At 43.3% G+C, this 26,325-nt stretch overlaps 1 protein-coding gene across 1 annotated transcript in view; it reads right to left on the bottom strand.

The window, feature by feature from the left end:
- LOC111270554 (uncharacterized) overlaps positions 1-18,650 on the bottom strand; it is an 86,005-nt gene extending 67,355 nt beyond the window's left edge. The window contains exon 1 of the mRNA XM_022850829.2: positions 16,962-18,650. Coding sequence (XP_022706564.1) covers positions 16,962-17,089 — 128 coding nt within the window. The 5' untranslated portion in view covers positions 17,090-18,650. The remainder of the gene's footprint in view (positions 1-16,961) is intronic.
- Positions 18,651-26,325: the final 7,675 nt, after the last annotated feature.

Raw genomic sequence — 26,325 nt, 5'->3', positions numbered from 1 at the left:
TACCCCACATCGGCTTCATTGCCGAGATAACGACAGTTTAATTCATGACAACAACGATAATAATAATAATAATAATAATAATAATAATAAATAAAGTATCTCGCGAGGAGTGAGCGAAGATAACGGCGGCACGAAGGGCTTTACCTCACCCACAAAAAAGTTGACCTTCGCTACGAGAAAAGACCATGCAAAGTTACCAGGTCCAGTCAAAGTTAACCATTCACGGCTGCGCAAACTGGCCTCATTGAATTGGTATGCGACCGAGAGAACCAGGGCTTCTTCCGTTTCGACTGAGCAAAATCAACTAACATCGGTTTAATAGTTGTAGCTAAGCGTCGCGTTAACCTAGCCTAGAGTTAACCTTAACAAATGACTCAAAGGCAGCAACTGATTGCTGGTAGATCAATCCAAACTAAGTTAAAAGGCTTATCCTGCGCCCCCCCATATACTTACTGGAAATGTATTATCGGCAGCAGTCCTGCACCGCGGAGAGAAAATACTTACTACCTTCTTTGGCAAATAAACTAAACTTTAAAGAAATATCAATTTTACTTGAACTAATACTTAAAATCAAACGTTTGTGATAGCCAATTTTGGTTCCGAATCAATGGCTATACACTGCGTAGCTGATCTATACGGCAATGTGCCGCTATAATGTTCCGATTTGTTTTCTTCGATACTAGCTACGTATTCGAAATAGAAAGTAATAATTTTAGATATGATGCCTAGCAAGCCTAAAGTAGGCGTAATATTGTTTAGCTGCAGGTACCTTTCTCATAAAGAGCTGTGTGCTTTAAGTTGAGGTATCCGTGGGGATTGTTGAATTATTTAGGGGTCCATTTCATGGTCTGTAATTTGACAGTGCCGGTTAATACATTATGTCAACTAAAGCCGATTGATCGTAGCGTACGATGGACGAAATCAATAAAGCTTGCTTTTCCGTAGTCGAGAAAGAGCCAGAATTATATATGCGTATAGGAAATGTACTGACGTTCGCAATCAAATTACCGTCGATCAGTATTTACGTACGGACTCTGTGTACAACGTTCAGAGGCTGCATCGTGTCGTGAGGGTGCTGTGTCCCTACAATCTCAGTCATCGCTACTGAATACGTTTTTCATCCACGAGACGGCAATAAGCAGTGGTGGAATTTTCGCATTGAGAACGAGTTGACGTTGGCTACCCGTTTGTTTTGTCGCGCCGTCGTATTGCACTCTATTGTTTTCATATTTTAGTTAGTCGTGGCACTGATAAGAGTGGTAGCCAGGCGTAATATGGCCAGGTCGCTCAACTTTGGTAGACGGCATTCTAAATGTAACTATAGGAGCGGTAGTGGGGGGAAAGCAGCAATAACAACACCCCAGTGGGGTGTCCCCTTGGCTTGGTATCGAAGTTGGAGCGGCCATCATAGCTTTCACGTTTGCATGCATAGAATAGCATAGTATATCTCGGGCGTGCGTAAATAAGCCTGCTTAACAGGTGGTGTGAGTGCCTCAACACAGACTCGAGCTTGTAAAGAGCTGTCGAGGAAGTCACTGATTGTACTCTTTTACCTCTCGGAACAGAATATTTCGTTTAGGACGAAAAATCAGTAGCGATAATATAGATCGACTGGAATAGAGAAAGGTAAAGTCTAGACGATTTGGCTATGGTCACTTAAGGCCTATCTTTGTAAACCTTCCGGCCACAAAAATGGCAGGTGGAATTGTGCAGGCGAACCCAGGAACTGAGCTAACGGTATGTGTTTCAAACGATATATGTGACTGCGTCCATATTTGGCACAATCCGATGGATTAGCTATATTTGTCCGACTTCGATTGACCCCTGATAAATATCAATATTCGTCCATAATACTGTTTAAAAAAATACTGCTCTTATGAATGAACGATGATCAGGAAGTGCTCGATAGCGAAACACAGGTTATAAATAAGAAAAAAACAACGGAATGTTAATGATTCACATGATATTAATAAAACCTTGTCAGATACTCTGTATAATTTTCTTAGGTACATATGCAAAATATATCTGTACACGTACAAAAGGCAACGAAAAACATTTTATTGTCTATAAAATCACCCAATTAAGCATATGCGTGTGCTCAATATACGCTTGTCATTAGTAGAGCCGTCCTATCCATATTATTTATGTTTCGAGCGCACGTGCGTGCGTGCATGCATATGTGTGCATTCACTTCAATACTCGCTATTTAACATTTTGACCCCACGGAACATTGCGCACGGTACTGGAAGTTTTCCGTAGACAGTCGCGCATTATTTCGCAGTCGTCTACGCCAAGTTCTAAGATTGGCTATAGAAGACAATACGCGCTTTGGCTGTCTGTCAACTGTGTACATGCTACACTCACCCGTGAACAGCTATTGTGTTCTTTGGGATTTCTCATTGCGATCCCACCGGCGTTTGTCGGCGGAATGGGTCCATTCCGAGATTTATTCGCTCGTTCATCTTGAGGTTGCTGATGGAGCAAACCGTCTGCGTTATTTTTTTTGCCCACCCATAGCGTGAAATATAGAAACAAACAAAGAACAGCTTCCAATCGACCCGATGTCTATTTTGCCTACAGCTGAATCGTTATGCTGTTTTACTTGACTAATTTACAAAAATATCCACGCTGCATTAAGACGTAGCAACAAAGGCGAGCTACGTTTACTCGGCAACCGGTTAACTTGACCCGGCAAAGCAACTTATTATTAATAAGTATTGAAATTACATATATATATATATATATATTTCGTCAGGGCTCTCGGTTGACACGCGCTAACGAGGCGGTCAGCACTGGTGATGTGCCATTTATCGATCTCTGGTCACCTCCCAGTAATAGCCATATAGTTGTGAGTAATCTAATTTGGCCGTGCTTGCTCAAAATGGTCCATGCAATGCTAATGATATGATCGTGAAGTATCATTGTTTTCACAGTGTGCTAGTCAGTAGTAACAATGCGGATTTCGTCGCATCTCCGTCCCAGTACAGCTGATGTACAGCCAGATGTCGGGGGGTATGGGAGTCCTGATAACAATTGTTCACTGGCCGATATATCTGCGACGTCACTCAAGACTACTAGTATCAACGGGAGTTAACTAGACCGAGCTGTATTACCGCACGTTAGGAACTGTCGCGGAGGCTGCTACTTTGAGCCGGGGGTGCCCTCCTTATCCAGTAGTATATCAGTATCTAGATTATCGAGAGATAGAAGAGAAACTTAGGAACGCACAATGTGAAACGAAACTAGCCGGGAAAAAACGCCGCGCAAAAAATACGTCCTAAAATAGCTATTTTTTCACGTACTAGGAGCACGCGCATACATGCATACTGCATGCTTGTGACCATTCGACCACCACAAAAGCCGCGATACCGATGGCGGTGTAACACGTCCGCGCTGTGGAAATTGTCACCATGCCGCGGCAGCAGCCATCGGCCAAAAGTGTAAGAGTACTATAAACATGGATTGCTTCAGGTGTGCATCCGTATAATTGACTGGTTTTGGATGCTACAGCTGCTACTTAGACGTCATCTTACCATAAGCCTCTGATAGGCGACCTTCTAATAAATCTGATAGCTCCGACTCTGCGCAACCGCTGCTACTGTTTCGATGCGGTAGGGCTCAGTCGGCCATTGTGGTAAAGAACAACGACAACTATAGTGATTCTGTTACGGTGACAGTGAGAGTGACGGCTTTGGCAATCTTCTTTGTCTGTGGTCGTCAACGGTCGCTTTGGAACCAAACACCAGCGCCAGGCCTAGCACATCGATGAATTTAAGGGCCCATCATCACTGACTGCTGCTGCGTAGCATCGCTACAATAACCAGCGAGTGTCCACTGCATTGCGAAGAATCTTCTCAGTCTAACGTCTTCTAGTCGCCCTCGCCAACGCTTCACCGGATGATCGACTGATGCAGCTCACTTTGCCGACTCTGCGTATGTATATACAGCAGCCCACATGTAATCACACAACAGTTGTATGATCCTGTCGTGTGCAACGCTCAGTCATATTTGTGCGAGTCTCGTGTAAATGCAAGTGAAGACCCCTGTATTTTGAGGAAAAGCCCATGCCGGTATTATTCGTAGCTACAATGTAGCCGGCACGCGAAACACAACGACATAAAAATCGAAAACAATAAGGATCCCAGTAACCGCACCATTGAATAGTGCACCGACGAAACCGATCAGCTGGCCAAAATGAAGCTGATCACTTTATAATAAGCGCGATTCGGAGCCAAAAGTACACATGCTGCTATATGACACGTCGTTGCCAGTAACAGACGGGCCATCCGTTAGTCTAACGTATGACAATCGTACCTTTCTACAGCAATGCTGATGAGAGGAAACAAGAGGTTAGATGTACGACCCTTTTATTAGGGCCAAACCGAAATATCGATAAAGCTTCAAGGGCAGTATTGATAGTAATGACTTTTTTAGAACTAAAATAATTAACCTGCGTACATTTCAATAGTTAATGTACTTAGACATACTGCATTTCTTTTTAGTAGCAATCATTTGTGCTCGAGTCTGCCCATTGACATGTTATTCAACACGCTGAAGCATAAGTAAAAAAAAAACACACTATCAGCTGTTCGGACTGGCCACGGTTTGTTCACGGCTTCCTTATGTTCGCTCAAGTCCATGCGCATCTGCATACATTTATATCTGCACTCAAATGAAGTAACAGCTAATCAAGCCATCAGCCTCACTACGAAAAGGAAAACAATTATGGGCAGTAAAGGTCGAAGGCACCATTTTTTCCGCCTACATCAGTCGAAGGTCCTGATGTTAACGTGTTGTTAGAACACATTTCTGACCCTTACCTTATGATCGTATGCTACCCACTCATCTCAGAAGAGGATGTTGAGTTGTTTGATGTTGGCTGACCTAGACAACAGCCGGAGTTCTGTAGATCTCTAGCACCACCAAGAACCCCGTCGGTGGTTTGCTTTCAGGTTGTAGTTGCTTTCAGCTGGCCCATCAGGCTTCAGCCTTCTACCATACGTCAAGGCGACAGGGATTGCTCCTCTGTTTTTTTCCTTGCATCCCTGCCGTATGATCTGGCGGCACTGTGTCATTCTTTTAATCTCTTCCTGAAGAAATAAAACTTGGCGTACATATTTCAAATGACAACGTTCAACACAATAAGAAGCGACATGCGTAGTGAATGATGCTCGATAACAAGGTATACGAAAGGCGTATCCAAAAATCCATCGATTCATCAACAGAGCCCCTGCTTCAACCAATTTTTATTCGTGATCGGCCGTCCTAGAATGTGCTTCTTTTGGGGTGAACGTGACCGACCCTCCAAAGTAAACGAGCTTCTTTTCGTTGGCCACCCAGACATCCAAAATACGGATATTTTGATTACTTCCTCCGTCATTGTTTGCATGCGTATGTATGTATGTATGTATGTATGCATGCATATACATATTTCCATGTGTACATGTAAAATATAACTATGTGTAACCGTTTCAACCGTTGTTTCGTGAATTCATGCGATCGACCATTGCCTGAATAAGCTATTCGACTGAATGGAACTGACTGTAGGATCCAGGTATCAAACAATGTTTTATATCAACAGTAAATGCTATTAAAAGTCGCGTGATCATATGATTATACTATATCATATGTTGCAAAAGTCAGTAATGACTATTACTTTGCTTAATGACCAGCCACCGATATCAAAAGTATCAATGGTACGTGTGTGGTAGCCAAGCCGATAACGGTATCTCAGCTGGTTTCTGCGGGCAAAAAAACGCGTGACGAGGCTGCATCATCCTTATATGAAAAAAGTCACGCTATAAATATATGCCCATGTGTGAGCACTTCAGCACGTATATATAGTTGGGATGTCAGACAGCATCCCGACACATCTATTGTAACTCGATCACGTGTACGAGCTAGCAAGCAAAAACAATAGCAATAATAATAATAACGAAAAAAAAAAAACAATATCGGTACGCGCAAGAACACAAAACATAACTGGAACTGATCACTGCAAGCAATCATAACTGCCTTCGGTATTATTATTATTTATATTGTTGTTACAGGTTACAGGTTTTGGTAGTTTTTACAAAGAGACGGTTTTTACACCAACAATTGATGGGCTGTTCTGATCACACTAGCGGAGCCCCGAGCCATCGATGGATGGAATCGCAGATAAAACAGAATACCCCGACAGGACCATGACGAATGCGCGGAAAGCAAGACCTCCTATATATAGTGCTGCATATGGGATTGAGTGAAATTTCTGAAAAGTTGCTCTTAACAGACACTGTTTTTAACCACCAAGACACGCAATGGGTTACAGAGAGTGACTGAATTCACACAAACAATATTCGTATCGATGCTGTATCTTGTGCCTCTGAACCTATACTTCTTCACTAGCATGTCTGTGTTTTAAACCATACCACAACGAATCGAATGGAGGAATTCAGCAAAATTGTATAGTGTGCATATATATATATATATATATATATATATATAGAGATAGACGTCGACGGCTTCATCCCTAGTCTTGCTCCCTTAGCACCTGATGCATAAAAAAGGCTCGAATATATACATATAGATAATTGTGTACGACAGCCATTCACGCACAATGCCATATACCGGCCGTGTAGCCTGGCCGCAACCCTGCTCGTCTACAATCGGTTCTTTCGGTTGCTCCATGGCACGTGCATATAAAAAAAGATCTAGTGTTGTATATAGCGTCCCTAGAAAGCAATAATCATCGATAAGGTGCATGCTCGTGTGTCTGCATCGCAAGATGTCCGATTGTAACTAACCATTTTCAATGGACGAAATCAACTGACGAGCACAATTTCGCGCACGTCGGGGTTCAACGTTGCCGATTGAGGTCGAATCTGATACGTATGACCAACGTTCCGCGAGCCGACTTCAACGATTTTAGTTGGTTCTGGCCATGAGAAAACGCATTGTTCCTTCTGACATCGAAGACGTCTGCTAGTGGCGCCGGCCAGTGTTGCATTATCATTGTACAGATGGCACACACACACACACGTGCATATCGGGTAGCTTCTCCGAGTTTTCATCGAACCAATGTAAATATCTGCGCCAGCGTCAAAATTAAAGAACACCAGTCCTGCTGCATTCAATCCACGCGCGGACGCTTCTTTCGATAATAATATCATCTTTGCGGGAGAGTTTTCTCTACAGAAAGATAGGTCTGCGGCATCGCCCTGGCCGGTAGCAGTAGCTTATGCTGTTGTACGCGTAACAACGCCGAAAAGCAACAACGAAAATAACCACAGCGTTCGCAGCGGTCATCATACGCGGTGTCTTCGCTCCTGCCCGGACCCTTCGCGATACACCTCCCCCAGCCGAGTGACCTGGCCGATTCTCAGATCAGCCGATTCTCGCGGACAAAGCATTGAATTCCCCATCGAAAGCAAGACCGCGCTCATCAGTGCGACGGATTCTGGAGAATCGTACTGAACTTGTTCGAGCAAATGTCTCTATAGATTCTTCCTAAATCTCATTGATGGTGACGTCACTTTGTTGATACCTATATGAATACCGAAACTGTGGTGCACCATAGACAGCTACTTGAACAACGTAAAGAAAGCCTATAGAGTGGGCAAACCGATGCAAGACGGGAGGAATTGAGGGGCTGGAAATGCACGAAAGTTGACGTGGCAACAGATTATGTGTACGTAAAAATGCACGAACTATGCGAAAGAAGCGGCGTGATAACGTTTCATTTCGGTGGCTATAGTAAGACACGATCACGACGATTAAAGCCCGTCGGGTTTCTTAAAACAATTCTTAGCTGTGCACTTTGCTTGTTTTTCTTGATGGTGCCCATTGAATTTGTCGGCAATTTTGGTAATGAGCATCAATTTGAAAATACATAATGTTTATCCAGCAATATATCTATCGTAACGAGGTAGTAAACACCCACGGCCGATGTTTCTGAATTAGACGGTGATGTCAGTGGATTTCCAAGCAGATTTTCTTGTATGACCAGTGAAACAACAGAACATTTTGCGTCCCATAGATAATCGCAGCCTTGATTATAAAGCACTTCTCTTATTATGCGTCTTATCAACGTTGCTACTGCTATCCTCCAGTGTTTGTGAGCTCTTGTTCAACGAAACAGACCTGTATGTAGATATGTATGTGTTACATGCATATTTAATACTTTTCATTTACAACAAAGCTGAATTATCACTTTGGGAAAATAGTCACTCTTAGTGGAGCTTTCGACAATCGATTCAGCTGAAAATCAAATGAAAAAAAGATAGTGATGCAACCTACTACTTCGGTTGTTGTGAGTCTTCAGGTTTTTTTGGACTTTTTGACCGTGAGAATATTTGCCTTTGCTTGCTTGTTTGTTTGTTTGCTCGCTCGCTCGCTCGCTCGATCGATCGATCGATCTGAATTCTGTCTGAAATATTCATTTTCAGCTCCTTCCACGAATAAACAACAAAAGTACAAATTCGTATTCCGCTTCGTGCGGCGAGCGGCAAATTAGCAATGCGATCGTGACAACAGCGACATGCTGCACAGCTTCTGCCTTCGAGTCGGTTAATGTGGGTCCGTCCGTCCGTCCGAATCGTGCATCCCAGAAAGTGAAGATGTCCCGCACCTACAACATAATTCGACGTAAGTTGACGTCCCTGCTGCCCCAGCTACAACAACTGTAGAATTTGATGGGAGAAAGGTTTTATATGTAAAATGTTCAGTTCACAATCTCCGAGTGATTCCTGCCCGGGTTGTCTGCCGTGATGGCCATCGTTACCACTGTACAGAAAGCTTTATGTCCTCTCCATCCCTACCCCTTCGTCTAAATGGATAATGCTACAATAGACAGCTGACAGGCAACAGTCTGATGTGATTTGCGTCAGCGGTACCTTTTCCTGCGATACCGACAAGATCAGCGCTGCCGTGTGCTCTGGCCGGCTTTACTAGCAGGCGAACAGCTGTGCTTTCACTAAGCACCAACCATTATTGTTGCATGCGGTATAATTTCATGTTGTTATTAGTAAGCTTTTCCTCCCACTGATATAATACGTTAACAACGACATCGTCAAGATGATCATTTGGCTATAGCCAGAGGGGTGATACAAGTACTTCTGCGGCCAGCCCAGCCCATCAGAGTGCACGTTGTTTCCATAACGTCCTTTAAAACGTTCACCAAATTACCCTCTACCGCCGATAGGAAGACTACTATTTTTTTAATAGCAATGGCAAATCCTTGCCTTGTTCCCGTCCACACAAATTCAAACATAACAAACTATTTATCTATTATAGAGAATTTCGTCCAAACTAAACTAGATACGGTTGTGTATATTGGAAATGTTAACAAATGTCTCATATATAAACAAACACCGGCAGACTACTTCCCGTGTGTTAGTTCTGCATTTAGTGACGCCGTCTATATTACACTACGCCGGGTGGAATTATCGTGCAATTATTATAGTGGAAGCTTCGCAGGAGCAGATACATAATCTACAAGCATTTCGTTTTATCGTACATAAAAAGAAAATTTTCCTGACGCTAACAACAACTCCCACGCGTCCGACGACCCGAAAGCTGATAGCTAATATTAACGAGGCAACAACTAATCCCAAACACTTCAAATATAGGCGGTGCTAGGATACGATAATACTCTCTTCCTAACACTCGATTAATAAACACCCTTCACACGTACCCCACGGCTCGAGTCCGGTGGTCTGGAGGTAAGTATCGTTACCGCTATTCTACAAAGTATTGCTTCTGACCCAAATAACACTGTAAGCTAGACATCATCATTATTAGCAGGTACCGCTAGAGTGTAATGATGATCAGTGGCACAAACGGTGAGTTTAGGAAAATTAAGCCAAAGAACAACACGCGAATGGTTCCAAGGAACGATCCCAGTGATGCGATACTTCCGACTGGGTCATCCTCATATGAACCGCAAACCTCACGAAGAAGTTGCTCCTCGCAACAAATTTTTCTCCTGCGTCACTTTTCTGTTTCGTCCGGTTCATCAAACAGCTTACTGCCTGCTGTTGATGTTTTACGACGGTATGACAGCAATATTGTAATCTTAGCAAGCTCCAACAGCTTAGCGAACGTAACGGTCTCGGTTATGGCCATGTTTGCCTACTAAAGATTGTAACACGTGCTGGTCGGGGTCCGAATTTGGACACAGACGCACTTCGTTGTGCGCTGAAGGCAACCTGTCGTCTGAAGCAATGTTCAGCGGCTTGATAGAGTAAAGCCATAGACCCTAGCTAATTTTCACTAATCTAATAGTAAACAAATCACTAACACTCGTTCTACCGGTCACCCCTAACGCACGCCGAGTACCGAGTAGCTGCTACTTCGGTGTGTTTATACGTCGCGAATGCTGTTGTGTCTCGTAAGGGCTACCTACTGACGTCCTGCACAGAGGTGCGGTCCATTGATTCGAAATATGCCTACATGGATTTGTAAAGGCGTAATATAAAGCATGGGGTCCCGCTAGTCTTTATCTGCCCTCCGGCCTTTTATTACAACGATGAGTAGGATAGCCGCTGCATTCTAGTCATGATGACGATTATCACCACAGTCGTTATCACCGTTGTCTGTGTCTTCGTCGTTGCCGCTGCTCTTCGCTGCTTCATCCAAGTGAACGTCACTTCGACGTTCAGTCCGTTACTGCATAAGTATATATTGTACAACTGCCATCTTGGTGTAGTAAATTGAGTAGAAATTATTGCCACGTTAGCACTGTGCTCAGGTGCCAATAGCCGTTAATCCAGCAATACATTTCCAACTCCCGGCCTGTTGCTCTTCTTCATTTATCATCTTCCGTGAGCGGTTAGCTTCCGGACGTCATCTAAATGACGTTTAAGCAGTGGCTCACAAAGTCTTGAATCAACGATGAATAAGCAAATCGAATGGACGTCGTTTATTGGACTACTTCTGTTTTATTATGACCATGGCGATAGCCGTAGCGGCGGCAGTCGCAACACTCGCCGCCGATCATGTCAGCGAAAGGAAGACGAACGCGCTAGTCAACGGTCTGAATCGGTCTCTAAATCTGTTCCGTTGTTACTGCATTAAATGTTCTGTCGCATCGTGGGGACACCCCTAGGTCGCCATGCCCCTGGCAAAGGCTTCAGTTGCGAGCATTTGAGAGTTCACTGGTCTTTTTTTTCTTAGCGGAAGCAACGACACGCGAAGTGTCGCAGTGAGCAAAATCCATACGAAGAAGTTGAAACGCAAGACTGAGACAACGTAACACAGGACGATCGATGGGCGCGTATACTAATTGTCAACGAAATGATGCCCGCCAAGCTATTACGGCCAAACAACTAGTTTTTCGTTCCGGTATTGCTGTGACGTTGATCATCTGTAGCTTAACGGTTTGATCTGAAGTTTATCCTTCTATCGTTCGGCCTGAGTAGCTCGTTTCTGACTAACAATCTGCCTTGCCATAAGGTGCAATGGCATGCAAAATGTACTTTAGATAATACGTTGCACGACGCACGGCCGTCCATCTGTGCGTTGCTTGCTTATCGTAGGTAACATCTACGCAGTTACAAGCATTGGTCGGTCGGTAGGTAAGTTGACGCGCATTGACCGACGATCGTCTTTACTGATTTGGCACCTTTACCGTTGACTGCGAGAATTTTTGCGGTTATCGATAACTCTCAATGCTACCATCAACGGGATGAGAAGCGTGTGTTTGCTACAATTATTAGCACGTGCCGATAGTAAGTCTCAAGTCAGCCGATCGTAAAACGCTACGGTTTTTTTTACCAATACGACAAGTTTTTAGTTATCATGCGGATCGGACTACGTAACCACTTCGATACCCGCAACGATTGCCTAACGTGAAACTTGCATTCGGATGCCCCTAACGAATATACGAAATGAGACACTGCCATTGGCAGCTGCATACGATCCGTATGTCCCATTAGAGAGTAGATTACCTTAGATGTGTCGAGTTTTCTAGAACAAATGCAGTGAAATAGCAAGCTTGACGTGGTTGTGTCGTAGGTGCGATAGAACTAGTACAACTTTGTGATCGGTGCGCCTATAAATAGCAATGACAAAGACTCATTGAATTTTGTTTGCTGCTGCTGCTGCTGCTGCTGCTATTGACGGTTAAAAATTATGCTCGTAACAGACACCTCTGTTATGCCACGGTCGTTGCAAGGCCATAATCGCGTTGTGTGATTTCATGGCCCATGACGTAGCCGAGCATTCGATATGAATTAAGCCGCTTGCACACATGTACACCCTACACGCGCTACAAGGCATAAATATCGCCCGCAAATGAATGAAGCCCAAAAAGGCATCTGTTCCACGCATGCTCGCAGCTCCTTGTCGCTGCTGTACCACCTCCTCAGTTGGTTATTCAGGTAGCACCCCGTATACGTAGAATAAGTGATGTCCCAGAAAGAATGCCTCGAGAATCGTTCGAGACGAGGATCGTTCGCACACACGCTCATACAGACACGCGCGCACCTTCTTATCTAATAATGTTATAGAGAAAATTACCTCTACAAATTTATATAGTTACGAACCGACTGTTGTACGCAGTCAGTCTTTTACACTAATTGAATAGTGGTCCCATTCGCCAACGGCAAATCAGCAGCAGGTAGTCTCGAACGACACGCGTCAATTGATGACAATACGGCGCTTCTTCCGTGACATGCGGTTGCCGCTGGCGTTGGCCAAAAATTGTTTCAGTGACAGGGACCGAGCCGCTTGAGAATAAAATGTACCACGTCCGAATTGGGAATTACAAAGGCGCAGACGTATGCAGCATCGGCGTCAGCCAACGAGCAACATTGGCTAGAAAAAGGAACAGTAGCAAATGCTCAAGGGAGCATATGGCTGGGTGAGTTCATTTTGACCTGAAGACACCAAAAACACAAGCGGTTAAAGCAGCACAGGATCACCGCTCTGTGCCCACATGCGTAGCTATGCCACCTGACACGGTGTACGTAATCGAGACAATGGAAGCAGCGATTCAGATTAGATTACCTTGTGGAATAAATTATTATTTGGAGAGGCAAAAATAAATAAGAAAAGCCACGAATACCGTCACTTAACGAGTGGGCAGTGGTGAACTAAAGTTATTTGGTTTTACGACTTCCAGTACTCCTATGGGACGCTGTCGTTCGGCTAAATAAAATTGCACCAAAAACGAACGGGTGGACTGTCTTCTTGTACCGAGAATAACATAATTGATAGAACGGATAATTCGACGTTACACGTTACATATGAAATTATCACAGTTTGAGCAAAGTTGTTTTGACTGAGACTTGATAATAACAGAGTTATTGAACAGATAGAAACAAAAGACGAGATACAGACGTCAAGTCCAACCTTACGCACAACGAGGCCCGATAGGACAAACTGTATATTATGACACTCCTATTCGCCAACGATTTCCGAGTTATGCTATCGTTGCTATGATTCTTCGGGGCATGTACTCTTTGTGACCTTAACCAATACTCTTAATACAGTAGAAGGACTGGTTACAAAATTATACACAGGTATATATGAAGGAAAACACAAGCTAACGACCAGCACTAGCAACGGTAGCACGACCAACTCTGTTTACCTATCCCTTTTTGCTACGTACTGCCAGCTGTATTACGCGCCCACGCAACAGCTCACGCCTCACTCACGTCAGACTCGGCTCATATGTGCGTCCGCTTCCGCGCGAACAGTTCGCGCGATATTCCATATAAACAATGTATTGAACGAGTTAACTATAGCAGCAGCAGCGGCACTGCTGGCGAAGCTTCAGTAGTTAAAGGAAAAATGTCCTCGGTTTTTCTCTTCGTTGACGGAGCATTGAATTCTGGTCGTCGAGGGTCGCGTGGCAGGCCCCGTGCTGTCAGCAGTATCAGCAACGAAGATAACTTCAGCTGTTCCTCGCGATACCCTATTCTATCTGATATTATGGCCATGTACTTCGTGAAGGAACTAGACACACTAGTCAATACGAACACCACGTGAGACTCACGTGAGCACACACACGTATGCCGTCGTCCGCTCCCGCTGCTACGAGTGGAGTGCGGACAATAGATAAACCAGTCGTGTTGACAGCGGCAGAGGTCTTCGGGCTTCGGTGTCGAAAATTCTTGTTTCTACTAAAGCGAGCGTTTCAAATATCGGTTTCTTGGTGCAGATAGACATGCTATAGAGACAATTCCTATTCACGAGTACTTGAACAATGGCTGGTAACCACGCCGGCATGATGATTGACATTCCCGTACGTCGGATATCGCCTGCTCGAGTGAGAGCAAATCTAACGTGACACAACGCCCAAGCAGAACGAAAAGATGAGGCACCCTTATACGAGAATAGTTCGTGCGTTTGGCCGGTGCAATAATCGTATCTGTCCTATCTCTCACGACAACGACCTGATAATAGAATGCGTCAGGGTAGCATTGTCCGATCGTATGTAAACCGCAACAGAACAAACGTGATAGTACACCGCAACCACCTGGTAAACAGTTTTCGTAATAACATAGATTCGAAACTTTTAAAAACACAAAAAAAAAGAGCGAGATTATTTTAGCTGAGTGTTTGCTTACGAGAGTTGCGGTCCTTGCATTAGGTATAGCTTGCTGGTACCATATCTGAGTGCTCGAGCCCTGAACTTGGCCGGCATGTATGTCGAACAATGCCCTATAAAATGGATCGATCCTTCTTCAGTGTAAGCTGACATTTTGATACAAGCAAAAATTTATTATCAGTTCTTTTTCGTACCGCTGCACAGAGCTAGCTGCCGTTCGAGGAATTTATCAGAGCTTACGGATCCATTATAAAGCTACGCAAATCTTTTCAAAGGCTGGCCTTGCTGGTCTCATTTGATAAAACAGACAGAACATAACAGCTGGAAGACATTTGGTACTTGCGTACAGGTACTATAATATGCTTTCTTCATAAGTGGTCCAACGATAACGACACCGGTGGACTGCCATGCCCAAATGATTGATAGAGTGTTTGTTGGTGAAGAGTAATTTGCTACCGTGCAATACGAACTATATAAATCAATAGATTTCCCACAAAAGTGTTCCCCCTTTAATTGATGAAAATAATAGTCATACTATCAGTACGTAATAATAATCAGCAAGACGAACAGCGAGGGAAGTACTAAGCTTTTATTACGGCCATAAATTTTTACGTCTGCTTTCCTAACAATTAACAAAGCTGTGGATGTGCTGACCTTTGAAGACACCTTTGTTGTGCGATTATGTAAATATAGACCTCACCCAATGTTCCCGAATGGAGGATACTATCCGTTAACTGAGAACTGACTAAAGGTGACTTCATCGGCCTCATTATTTTCTGCAGTGAAGAATAAACGGATACGATGAATAGCGAACGCTGCCTGAATGCGTGTTCGATTAACTGTGTAACAGCGAATTTACTACGTTCAGCGTATAGGGCGTTAGGGGGTTATGGCGACGCTTCCAATCGTAGCTCACTGTCGGAAGCTCTGCGACCTGCATCTGTCTCGGACTCGCAGGCAGTTCCGAATAAGCCGCTAGCTTCAGTGGTTGTAGGGTTCAGATCGACTAGAGTCAGACACATAAATCTTGAAATAAGATTTTTTAACACGCATGTTGACTGTTGGACGTGCTATAAACGATAATGCTGGGTTCTCAAAATCGCTCTAGGTCTGCCAAAGCTGTTTTGGGAATTAGTTGCAACGCAAATAAAACAAACGACATTCAAGAATTAGAAACAATTCCAAACCCGGTGCGTTGTGATCAAAACCCAAGCTGACAATGACGGACGCTAGCTCGTAATGAAACTTTCCTACAGGCTCTACTTGTTGTGTCTATAGGCGTTGTCTGTGTGCGATACTGTGTCTGTGACATCATTTCAGGCTGATCCGTAATTATTGCTTTCGTAGTTTATTCTGAAACAAAAAAAAAAACAACGTTGAAGGTAAAAACGACAATAACCAAAGTTGTTCATGAAATAAGTTGTCTGCTTGTGCGCTTAAGAGCAGCGTTGTCATTGAACGGTCGCGCGTCAACTTCATGTCACTTCCAAACCGATCGACAAGGGTCGATCGTATGTCGTACACTTCGCGCACAAGCTTCAAGAATCGATATATCTTCCTTCAGCGGATGCACAGTCGGTCTGTGCAGTCAGACAGTCAGTAAGTTAGATAGTGCCAACGAAACGAACTTAATCTAGTGCTGTTCAGCTTGATGGTACCCAGTCAGCGAACTGTCAGCCCAGAAGGAAAATGCAAAACAGACGAAGATAACTTACGATAAATTTGTCCTTACGATGAAAGCAATAAAGACGACGAAATAAAAAAAAATTGGAAAGTTGAACGCGGCCTACTCTATAAAATGCGGATGGAAAATGAAACTATAATAAATACATTATTTAACCAATGGACAGGGAGCAAAAAGGCTTCCTTATTAAGATTGTTTAGATTGGACTTAAAAATCGTAAATCAATATATATATATATATATATATATATATATATATATAAAGTAAAATAAGATCGATCTTAATAATAACGATCGATTAGACTTGTTTAGATTAAAAAGATTGCAACGTTCCATAAGCTTAAAATATATAGTTGAGAAGTGCTAATGGACTGACAAATGGGCTGTGTGTGGGTGCACGTGACTCATCGCTACGGCACTCAGATTACTCTATAATTGATAGTATGTGTAATCAGAAGATCTTCAGCATAAGCCAAACTATGATGACTCAATGATTTGCCAGGTGATGGTGAGTACATCCTGCAAAAAAGAATTTTGTTTAGACTACTACGTCACTGACGAGCTGATTCCCAAGACGTGTGTAGGTATGAGCCCAAACGTCTATGTCCGTCCTGCGGGCAATATTCATCTAAAACCGACAAATGCTGCTGTCCACATTATAATGGGCGCTTTAAGAACAAAACCCATCCAAGCAGAAAACTCGAAAAGGTCAGTACGCTGATGTTATCCGCGATTGTTTACTTACCCTTCTTCCCGCTGGAGTCCACTTTTATTGTTATTGTTGTTGTGCTCTTCAGAGTCATTCGGCGATCTGTTTGCTGTAGCAGGTAAAATCTTCTGATGAGTTTTAGGTTGCACCTTCCATTTCAACATTTTGAGGCTATACTCCGAGCGACACCCCGTGTTTGTGCTGGGGCGTTAGACGAGTAGTCAATTTAATTCAGGGACTGAGCAAACGTTCTCGTCGTCACAGAGTTATAACAATTGAGAGCGCTGAACAATCGTGCACGTTATCCAATAGCTCACAAACCGTAATCCAGCAGTGTATTGTCCAAACGATCAATACTACGCTGTATATAATACTATTCTACATACAATTTTAGTGTGAAGCTGATTCGAAGCACCGGGAAGATCGACATAGGTAACAATCACCGCCCAAATCATAGAACTTCTTCTTGTGCAACAACTCCAAGATGTAGAGGCTGTTAAGGACGACGACGACGACAACCTCTACAATGATCAACAATATGAAAATCGCCAACGCAGAAAATGATCAACCTTTTCCTGTTGTCGCTGTTGTTGTTGGTGCCGTTGTATTTCTCTGCGTAAGCAAGCCTGTAAGGTCACGTCGTTGCCCGCTTCATAATATTACAGCCGTTGAATTTCTACTATTATAGTAGGCGCCCATGCTGAAGCAACATTAAAACCCTCTGCAGATACTTTAAATGACGTAAATTAAATAACTTGAAAGCTTAGCGCCACACGAATGCTACTAGCAGAAGCAGCTGCAGTGGCGACATTAATCGTTGTCGGCGTCAAAGTGGACGTACTCGTAGCAATGCGCCGGTCTCCGCCGATGTCCAGCCAACATCGTCCTCTGAATTAGCAGGGCGAGAGGAACAGAAACAGAGCACAAACATACAAGAAACGTCACGTTGGGCGTGAATAGTCAGAGGTTTACAACTGCCAGTCACCGCTGGTAGTTCGAGTACTGCTATCACTTCGCTGCTGCGAGGCTCTCTGTTGCGTCGCTGTTCTGCCGTTAACGGGCAAAAGCTGCCAGGCGGTAACCGTCGGGTTCGACGGGGAGTCCGTTGACGGGTTGTGAACTCAACTTGATATTATTGCTATGTAAAGATCGGACTTTCGATCCCTGCTGTAGCACTCTATGCACTTGTGTACAGCGATTGCTCCACGAGCGTAAACAATTTATGCGGACTCTGGCCATACAGCGATACAGGAGGAGGCACAGGGCGAATCAGAACGACGTCCAAGCAATATCAGCTATTAGACACTTGTTAACGTTGATGCTATGGCTGATGAATAGCTTCTCTAAGCTGTCTTCGCTAACCCATGCCGCGCTTTGAGAGAGAACGGCTCGCTCGTATCGCAGCAGTTCTAGATAATTCCACATTTGTTTAAGCGGAGACCGGTCGTTGTCACAGCCATCGATCTGTCCTCATATACAGATATATAGCCAGTTTCTGCTGTGGAAACGGAGTCACCACCGTGGTTGTTGTTCACACACGATATATGTGTGCGTGTGTGTGTCTTCGATTATCGTCCACAGGACGTTCGTTACCAGCGCAACTAGGCACAGTCCGGAGCAACATATTATGGGTAAAACAATTATCAAACAGCCTCTACAAGTAGCAGCAAAATTCGCTAAAACGCCACGGACAGACGTAGCGTTGAACACGTCCGTTCGCCACGGCTGTCAGCCACTTCTGAGCGGACCGCGCACCGGAGGCGCGAATAGTTTGTCTGGTTGCCGCTGTGGCGCTCGTGTCGCACGAGCACAGCGCGCGATTAGTCACCGCAGCCAGTCGGTTGATCGGTAGTAGTTAGTGAGAGGTGACCGTAGTCAAATTGCCGTCGCTGTTGATGTTGCTCTGGTCCGAGCTCAAAGCCGTGGAACCGAGATAGCGGAGGTGGTTCTGAAGGGCAGTATAGACTGCGCGATTTCTGCTGCTGGTAGTGCTAATAGGCGCTAGCGGTGGTGATCGGTGTCTATAGACAGGACGTACCCAGGCGGCCCATGCATAGACAGGTCGCTGTTCACGGCAACGGGCAGTCGCGATCGCAGCAGCATCAACGGCGATGGCGAAGAAATGGAAGAAGATAAAACGAAAGAATAAACGGACACTGCGACCTAGGCGCACATGCATGAGAGAATCTGCCTCTTTGGCGTTTTCAGGTCTCGCCTTTTCTTGCACTCTATTCAGGTACTTTGTACACAGACAGGTTCGTGTAAAAGGCGATCGATACGGAGCCAGAACTCAAGAGCGATGAGATGGCTTCGAGAGACAAAGGTAGAACGATTAAATACTACAGCGCAGTCCTGGCTCTGATATGAAGCTGCGATAGACAGCATTAGGCTCCGTAGGCAGAATTTCATCGACAACAAGCAGAAACGGACGCTGACGGTACAGAGATCGTAAACAAAACGCCGCCGAGATTTCGGGGAATTTCTGCTCGGCGGCAAAATCTTTCTCTCCATCTCTTTTACGAAGAGGGGGGGAGACAGACGCGATACATAAAAGCACACAATCGTTCATATCGGAGAATCGTTTGTAAACGAACTTACCTGCAGCAGAGAACAAAGGAGGTTGTGCGGGGACGGTGCGTCAGCGTCTTCGGACAGAACACGGTAAAGGTAGAGGGGACTGCTAGGAGGCGAACAGAATGATTTTCCTCAAAGGAATGATTAAATGCCAGGTATACACGTGAACGAGGTTCGTAAAATTGTTCCAGTGTGTACAAACTTCCCGGCGAAGCTTACCGGCAAAAATCGATTAATAAAGGGATCGACGAAGATTTGATACGGGTTAAATGTAAAGACTTATGCGTTTAGCAAAGGACAATGTAAAAGGCAAAATCACAACACAATTGATCATAATTGCAAGCACGTTATAAATTTATAATGCCTCCGTGTTTATCATATTAATATCTCAATTGAATAAATAAAATCGAAAACAGAAATGAATCGGTGAAATATTTGGGTTTCTCAAGAGCCTTATGTTATCTACTATACCGGTATTATGCTAGTTGATAAGAACTGTATAAACGAATCAGCCATACGATTTTGGCCTGTTAGTCGGTCGTTCGTTGTAAGCCCATCTATATAATCTCCACAGGTGGTAGGCATCTTATGCGACGCAGTTTTGCTTCTGATACCTCGATTTGAAGGAATCCGACGTTCCAGCGCCCGGCTGGAAGATGAACGAAACAACGATGCATTGTCACAAAGGATATAGAATAGAGTATCTATCGATCAATTGTTGCCATATGTTTATGAAGGTTATTCGCTAGCACCGTGCAAATATATTTTTTTTTTATCTATTGATAGTCTATATTAATAATCGTCGTATTCATTTAGAAATATGTGCGTTATTATATCAACGATACCGGTTACCGTCGTTCTCAGGTTTGCGAAAGATGTACGAACGTGTTTTTTTGACGAATGAATTTAATTTTGTATGTATACATATTTATGTAAATTCTTGTGTACATGCTGAACATAACATGAATATTTATAGCCTTCAATACATGCAATTACTATATGTGCACTAGCGTATATCTAGTTAAAACGTAAAGTTCGTCTTTACACATTTGACTAAAAGGCCCTATTGTTCCTTGTGTCCTGCTAACGGACCGGTCCGCAGCAATACGGGAAAGTCTCTCAACAGAGATGACACGCGTCAAGAAGTTTCAGAAGTGCAGCTAATCTAGTACTTTACCGAGTGCTCCTTTTGTACTATAGATAGACTCCGAGTTATACATTTTACTATAAAATATTGAAATAATCTATTTTTCAGCGATTGTGTTGTCGTATGTTTCTGTAGAGTCATCCTTACTCCAAGACCACTCCGTTCTGTTCTATTAAAGTTCGGTTTTCTAAGTAGGACTCGAATAGTTGATACAAATAAGGCCACAGCGTCTGTTCCTGCAAACGACAAGCTCCAGGATGGGAACAAGAGCCAATACGAAACTGTCTGTACGCCTACAGCAGTCACCTATCGTAGCATCTAGTAAATAAGAATTTCGATAGATAATACGTCATATTCGACCCGACGATCGCTATAGCTAGATAGAAAATAATTCAGCTGCCTGTACAACCAGTCTTTAGTAAGGCTGAACTGATTATCACTGCCGCATATAGCTACCGTTACAAATATAAATAAATTCTATATAATACATGCTAAATAATGTTTGTCGGACTGCCTGCCGAAAGCGTAAAATGCCCATAAACCCCGATACAGATACCAAGCGACTGGCTATTAGAGTTCGCCTCTGCGAACATGGCTTCGAGCAGGCCGAAGCTCTGTGGTGTTGTTACTGGTTGCCTGAGAAACTCTGAAGGACAAAGCCGTACTGTATCGACGTGTCTCCGAAAAGCGTTCAATTCAACGAATAGCCATCAGTTCTACTTCAACAGGTCACCCTCTTCGTCAAGCGACAATGAAGGAAGCCATCTGTGTGCCGGCACCGCCAGCAGTTGAGAGATTATTTGACCGTCTTCACTCCGAAGCTCGCAGGAGCGCGCAAGTCTTCAGGTAGGCCCAGCACGCTTAACGAGACGAGTGAGTCCTGCACAGCGACGAGTGAATCCATGAAGCTCAGATAACTTCACAAGTGATCATCACCATGAACCATCACTTGTGAACTTCGATTACATGTATAGCCCGCGAGACGGACTTGGCTCGTTTTTTTTTCGGTAAGTGTATGTAGATATGTTGTCAGTTTCAAACAAAAATATTTTTATGGCTAGTAGATGGCATAGTTCGTAGGCTATCCTTGACATCGTAGATATAGGAGATTTTTATGAACCGTTAAGAAAAGATGGTTGTGGATAATTAGTGATTTACATACACAGAAGTCAAACTGTATCCTGTTACGCACAGACGTTCATACTAACAGCAAAATGTAATACATACGGTTATTGGTGGCGAGCTGAAAAGGAACATCTCAACAATCGTTAACTGCCCTTCACGATGTCTATGCATCCGCCATTTGTATTACTCGAGAAGACTCGCGAAACCATCCCTTAAAAAATAGAAATGCGTCCAATGCAAGCAGGCTTGTCTCCTCCGAGTCGGTACTGCTCTATGTGTTCTAACGTTTGCAGTGACCAGTTCGGTGTCAGATACAATAGTGTTACAAAGTAATATATTTACGGAATCAAGTCGATCAGCCCGTTGTTTTTGCAGCTTCCGCCGCCGTGATGCGCAGTCTACAAATTGTCTAACCTTTTTTTGTGGTTGTTATCGACTGTGGACAATGAATGTTGTCGCATGGTGATATCTCGCCTTTCACAGCGGTAAGCAGAGACCGCCTCGAACGGGAGGATAGCATCCTGCTCCAGCTGTGACAGTCAGCTTCGTGCATCTCTGTGGCGTCTCTCCTTGTTCGTTCGGACGCCCGTAAAAGCTAGCTTGCGGATCAGGCTAATTAGCCATAGAGGAGATTCACTCTATCTCCGCCACTGCAGTCTGTTTCAGGACAGTTACTAGCTCACACGACACACCCACGATTTACGTCACCATCGGCATTGGGAGAGAATGTCTCGGATCTCGTTGACGATCGCGCCGCAACGAGAAACATAGTGGGAGTGGTCGAATACGAAATAGCGCTTAGGCAGAGCACCAACTACAAAGCATATCAGGGGCAACTCAAACGAAAATGCGTATAATCCACGCTCCTCAAATATGTACTAGCGTTTGACAGTGACGAAAATGGCGTTCGTGAATGAGCTGGTCTGTGCCATTGTTTTCGCCGGTATCAACTGAAGAGATCCGGAACTCGTGAAGTCAATGAAGAAACAATAGCGTTCTTTAGTAGCGATACCTAGATGACGACGTTGGCGGGACGGCGATTTAATCGATTAACGACGCTATGATAATGGTCTGCTTTCGTTGATTTCAGGCAGTGTTTTTGCGCATGTGATCAACGAAGGCCGTCTGTTGCGGCTTGATCTCTTATCCCTATGAACAGAAACCATGTATTAGATTTTATTTGAGCTTAAGTATATATATATATATGTATGTATGTATGAGGATACGGTTGGCGTGCCGCAAGGAATACGGTGGAGGTATGGTTGTCTTTTTTACCGAGGTATGGGGCGATTGATCGCTGGCGATGATGTGCTTCTTTCGGCTTTAATTTATAACAGCTATTATGATCACACAGAAATAAGTGTAGATGGATCCTTCCAATAAGATATAACTGATACAGTACCGCCGCCTAATCGTATGTGACTCAGCAAGCGAACCCCTACAACAACATTATCAACAAAAATTCACCACTTTGATCTATCTAAATAAATTGGTTGCATTTATTTTAGTTGCAACTTGTGAAATAAAACAATTCTTAATTGATTGGTAATCACCTGCGAGACCAAGCGAACCGATATAGTATCTTTGACTATATTTCAGGGGACGTTTAACATGACGGTTCGCTACCCATACTTACACATTCATATGTTAATATGTGTTAGGATAGCAAAAAACTGGGTCTTCCATTAGATCGGTAACTGAATATGGCTGGTCAGGGAATACTTCTCGCTTATCTATGAGCCAAAAGGTAATATTCGAAAACTCCAGAGACTAGTAGAATGATCAGAAAATTCCCAAAAGAATTGAGATCGGCCTTTAAAACGCGTCTAAGATATGTTCTGTTCGAGCAAAGCTCGTTTATTAATTAAAAGTATAGAAATCACGACAGGCCCTATGTAAGGGACGTAAAGGAATACAGGCTTAAGACTTATTTTTCTAGTCTGACGAACCAAATTGAATGACATTTTCTGTAAGATTATTCGTATTAGTATACGAAGAGTGTTTTCGTTTTCGATAGATGTTTGGCGTGATAACCGCGCATAGGTGACAAAGCAGAAGCTTCATTCATTGTTATACGGTGATTTACATATACATAAGAAGCAAGGAATAAAGTTTAGAAACTGTGTCCTTAGACTACAATAGAAGCTATGTGTTGGATGCCTCCTACCAAAGCAATCATGCTCCGAAAAGACTCTTACAGAGTTCGCAACATTTGGACATGTTTCATGGGACACCTAAAAAAAAAAAAAAGTAAATATTCAATTCTTCGATTCAATAAGACTCTACGACATAATTACCTAAATAGCACACAAAGGCCACAAATGATTTTCAGACCATAGGCCACATACGTTGTGCGATACATATAAATGGATCTGGTTTAGAATTTATGCCACCGTACGGGAAGTGTGGGCTAAATGTCTCACTGAAAATTAGACTAGATCGAAAATAAACCTGCTTCGTCTGCTCAGAATAACTACTTTGTACGTTCGGAGCCATAAAATCTAAGACAAATTACTTATTCTTAAGGTTCGTGAGCACCTACCCTAGTATTTCCTAGTAGACCACTAGCAGAACACTCAGCGTGGAGCTAGAATAGATATTCCAAATGTCGATCAAAGCCAGCCTAGAACTGCCCGGTCTATACTTATAAGAAGCTGTCCGTTTCTCCTAAAGGATTTTCTGTTGATCCAGTTGGCACTTTCTTTGGGCTGCCTAGCCAACCCGTAATGCTTATGAGAAGTCAATCCGCATAGCTTGTAGTAGCCTCGTTGTTAAGACCAAAATGGCTGAATAATCTTCGGTGAGATCAGCTCGTTTAACTGTCGACTATAGAATTATCACGTTAGATGTCTAACTATATCGGGTGCCAGCACGGTGCTTACCAAATGGCAGACGTGAGCGGGGAACAGTGAAGCCAATGTGAGTATTTATTAACAAGCAGCCCAATTCGGCACGATGCCCAAACGATGTCTGTTTAATCAGGCGTTGAAACAGGTTTATAATTGTCACACGTAAGGGGTGCTACACCACACAGACTGTGTGGTGTAGCAGCTTTTACACCATTCAATAAATGCTAGCGTATTTCTTTTTAGCGACATTATTATACAGGTTAGATAGAGCAGTTTTGTGAAAATGTCGCTTAAAATTAGCTGTTTTGAATGAAAAACATTAGTAATGTGTTTAGACTGGTAAAGTGAGTGTATCCAGTGTAGGGAGTTCCTGCCATTCCCCAGTGTTGACCCCCAACCTTCTAGTTAATTATACCAAGGGAAAAAATAAATAATTGGTTCTGTACGCGAATGACAGAACCCTTTTTCAGTGAAACACACGAAGGTAACGTGGGGCATTTTACGTACTCAGTATTTTTTTGGATTACAGATGGCAGACGAACGATAATTCACTGGAGCTTCGGGATATTGCTGATTGCTGGATAAAGGAAAGAAGAAGTAGCATATTACTTTAACACAGCAGATGCTTATGTCTCTTAACAAGTACTTACGCTATACATCACAGACCGTCAGTTTAACTGTTAAAACTCACATCTGAGCCTTTTGTCTTTCATTTCAACTTTTCATTTGTTTTTTTCTCCTGTTAGTGTTTTATAACAAACTTATCCAAAAACAGTTATCCTACTTAAACTAACTTCATATTGCCAAAGCTGAATGTTAACCTAAGTTTATAACCACAGCATGATCTATTGGTTCAACTTTAATCATTAGTTAATTAGATTCTCAATGACTAGCTAGCTAGAGACGTATTAGTTACTATCATATTCGAGGGCCCAAAAGGATCAATCTAACCATCTCACAGGTTCATGATATAGATCAGATTATAGGGTGGGGGGAAGAAGGTCTAAAAGAAAAGCCACTCAGCGACCATTACTATATAGAATATTTAATGGGAAGGCTCCAGAATGACAAGCCAACAACTGTTTAGGAAATATTGTGATTTCTCAGGACAAGAAAACCAGTAACTGCTATAGATCGATAGATGAAGGCTCACTGGGAGCTAGTACAGGCGATTGCACTTAATGGCCAGCAAAACATTTCTGCAAAACACACCGCCGACATGCTACAAGCCAAACGAACGAAGCTATCTTTTAAGCTTACTGAGAATGTAACAGAAGCAGACGACAGACGGGCCGATTGTGTAAACAAAAAAAACTGGGCATAAATTAGCTAAGAAGCAAACATTTTCCATGTTCACGTGCCAGCACCTTTACTATCTATTTGCCATACTGTCGATAGTGGTTACGTTTTCTGCTATTACACAGTGGGCAGTGCAGCATCCGTGTGTCTACTATTATTTTTCTGCTAAACTATCATCAGTGGTAAGGCCGGTACGCTTTCTAATGCTAATTGCTATCTACCGATACCCACACTGGTGCTGTGTAACTTGAAGTAAGCTATATGGGTGTTTAGTCCATAGCCGATCTAACGGAACATATAATAAGAGTAAGCGACAGTTAGCCTCCATACAATTATGGCCGAAAATAGAAAACACATCGATAGCTGCTATTAAGTGTCGACATAGCCCATAAAGCTACATACAAGA

The sequence above is a fragment of the Varroa jacobsoni genome, unplaced genomic scaffold (assembly GCF_002532875.2).
Source record: "Varroa jacobsoni isolate VJ856 unplaced genomic scaffold, vjacob_1.0 contig00006, whole genome shotgun sequence".
NCBI lineage: Eukaryota > Metazoa > Arthropoda > Arachnida > Mesostigmata > Varroidae > Varroa > Varroa jacobsoni.
Note: the sequence above shows the minus strand (reverse complement) of the source record. Positions and strands in the feature narration are given on the sequence as shown.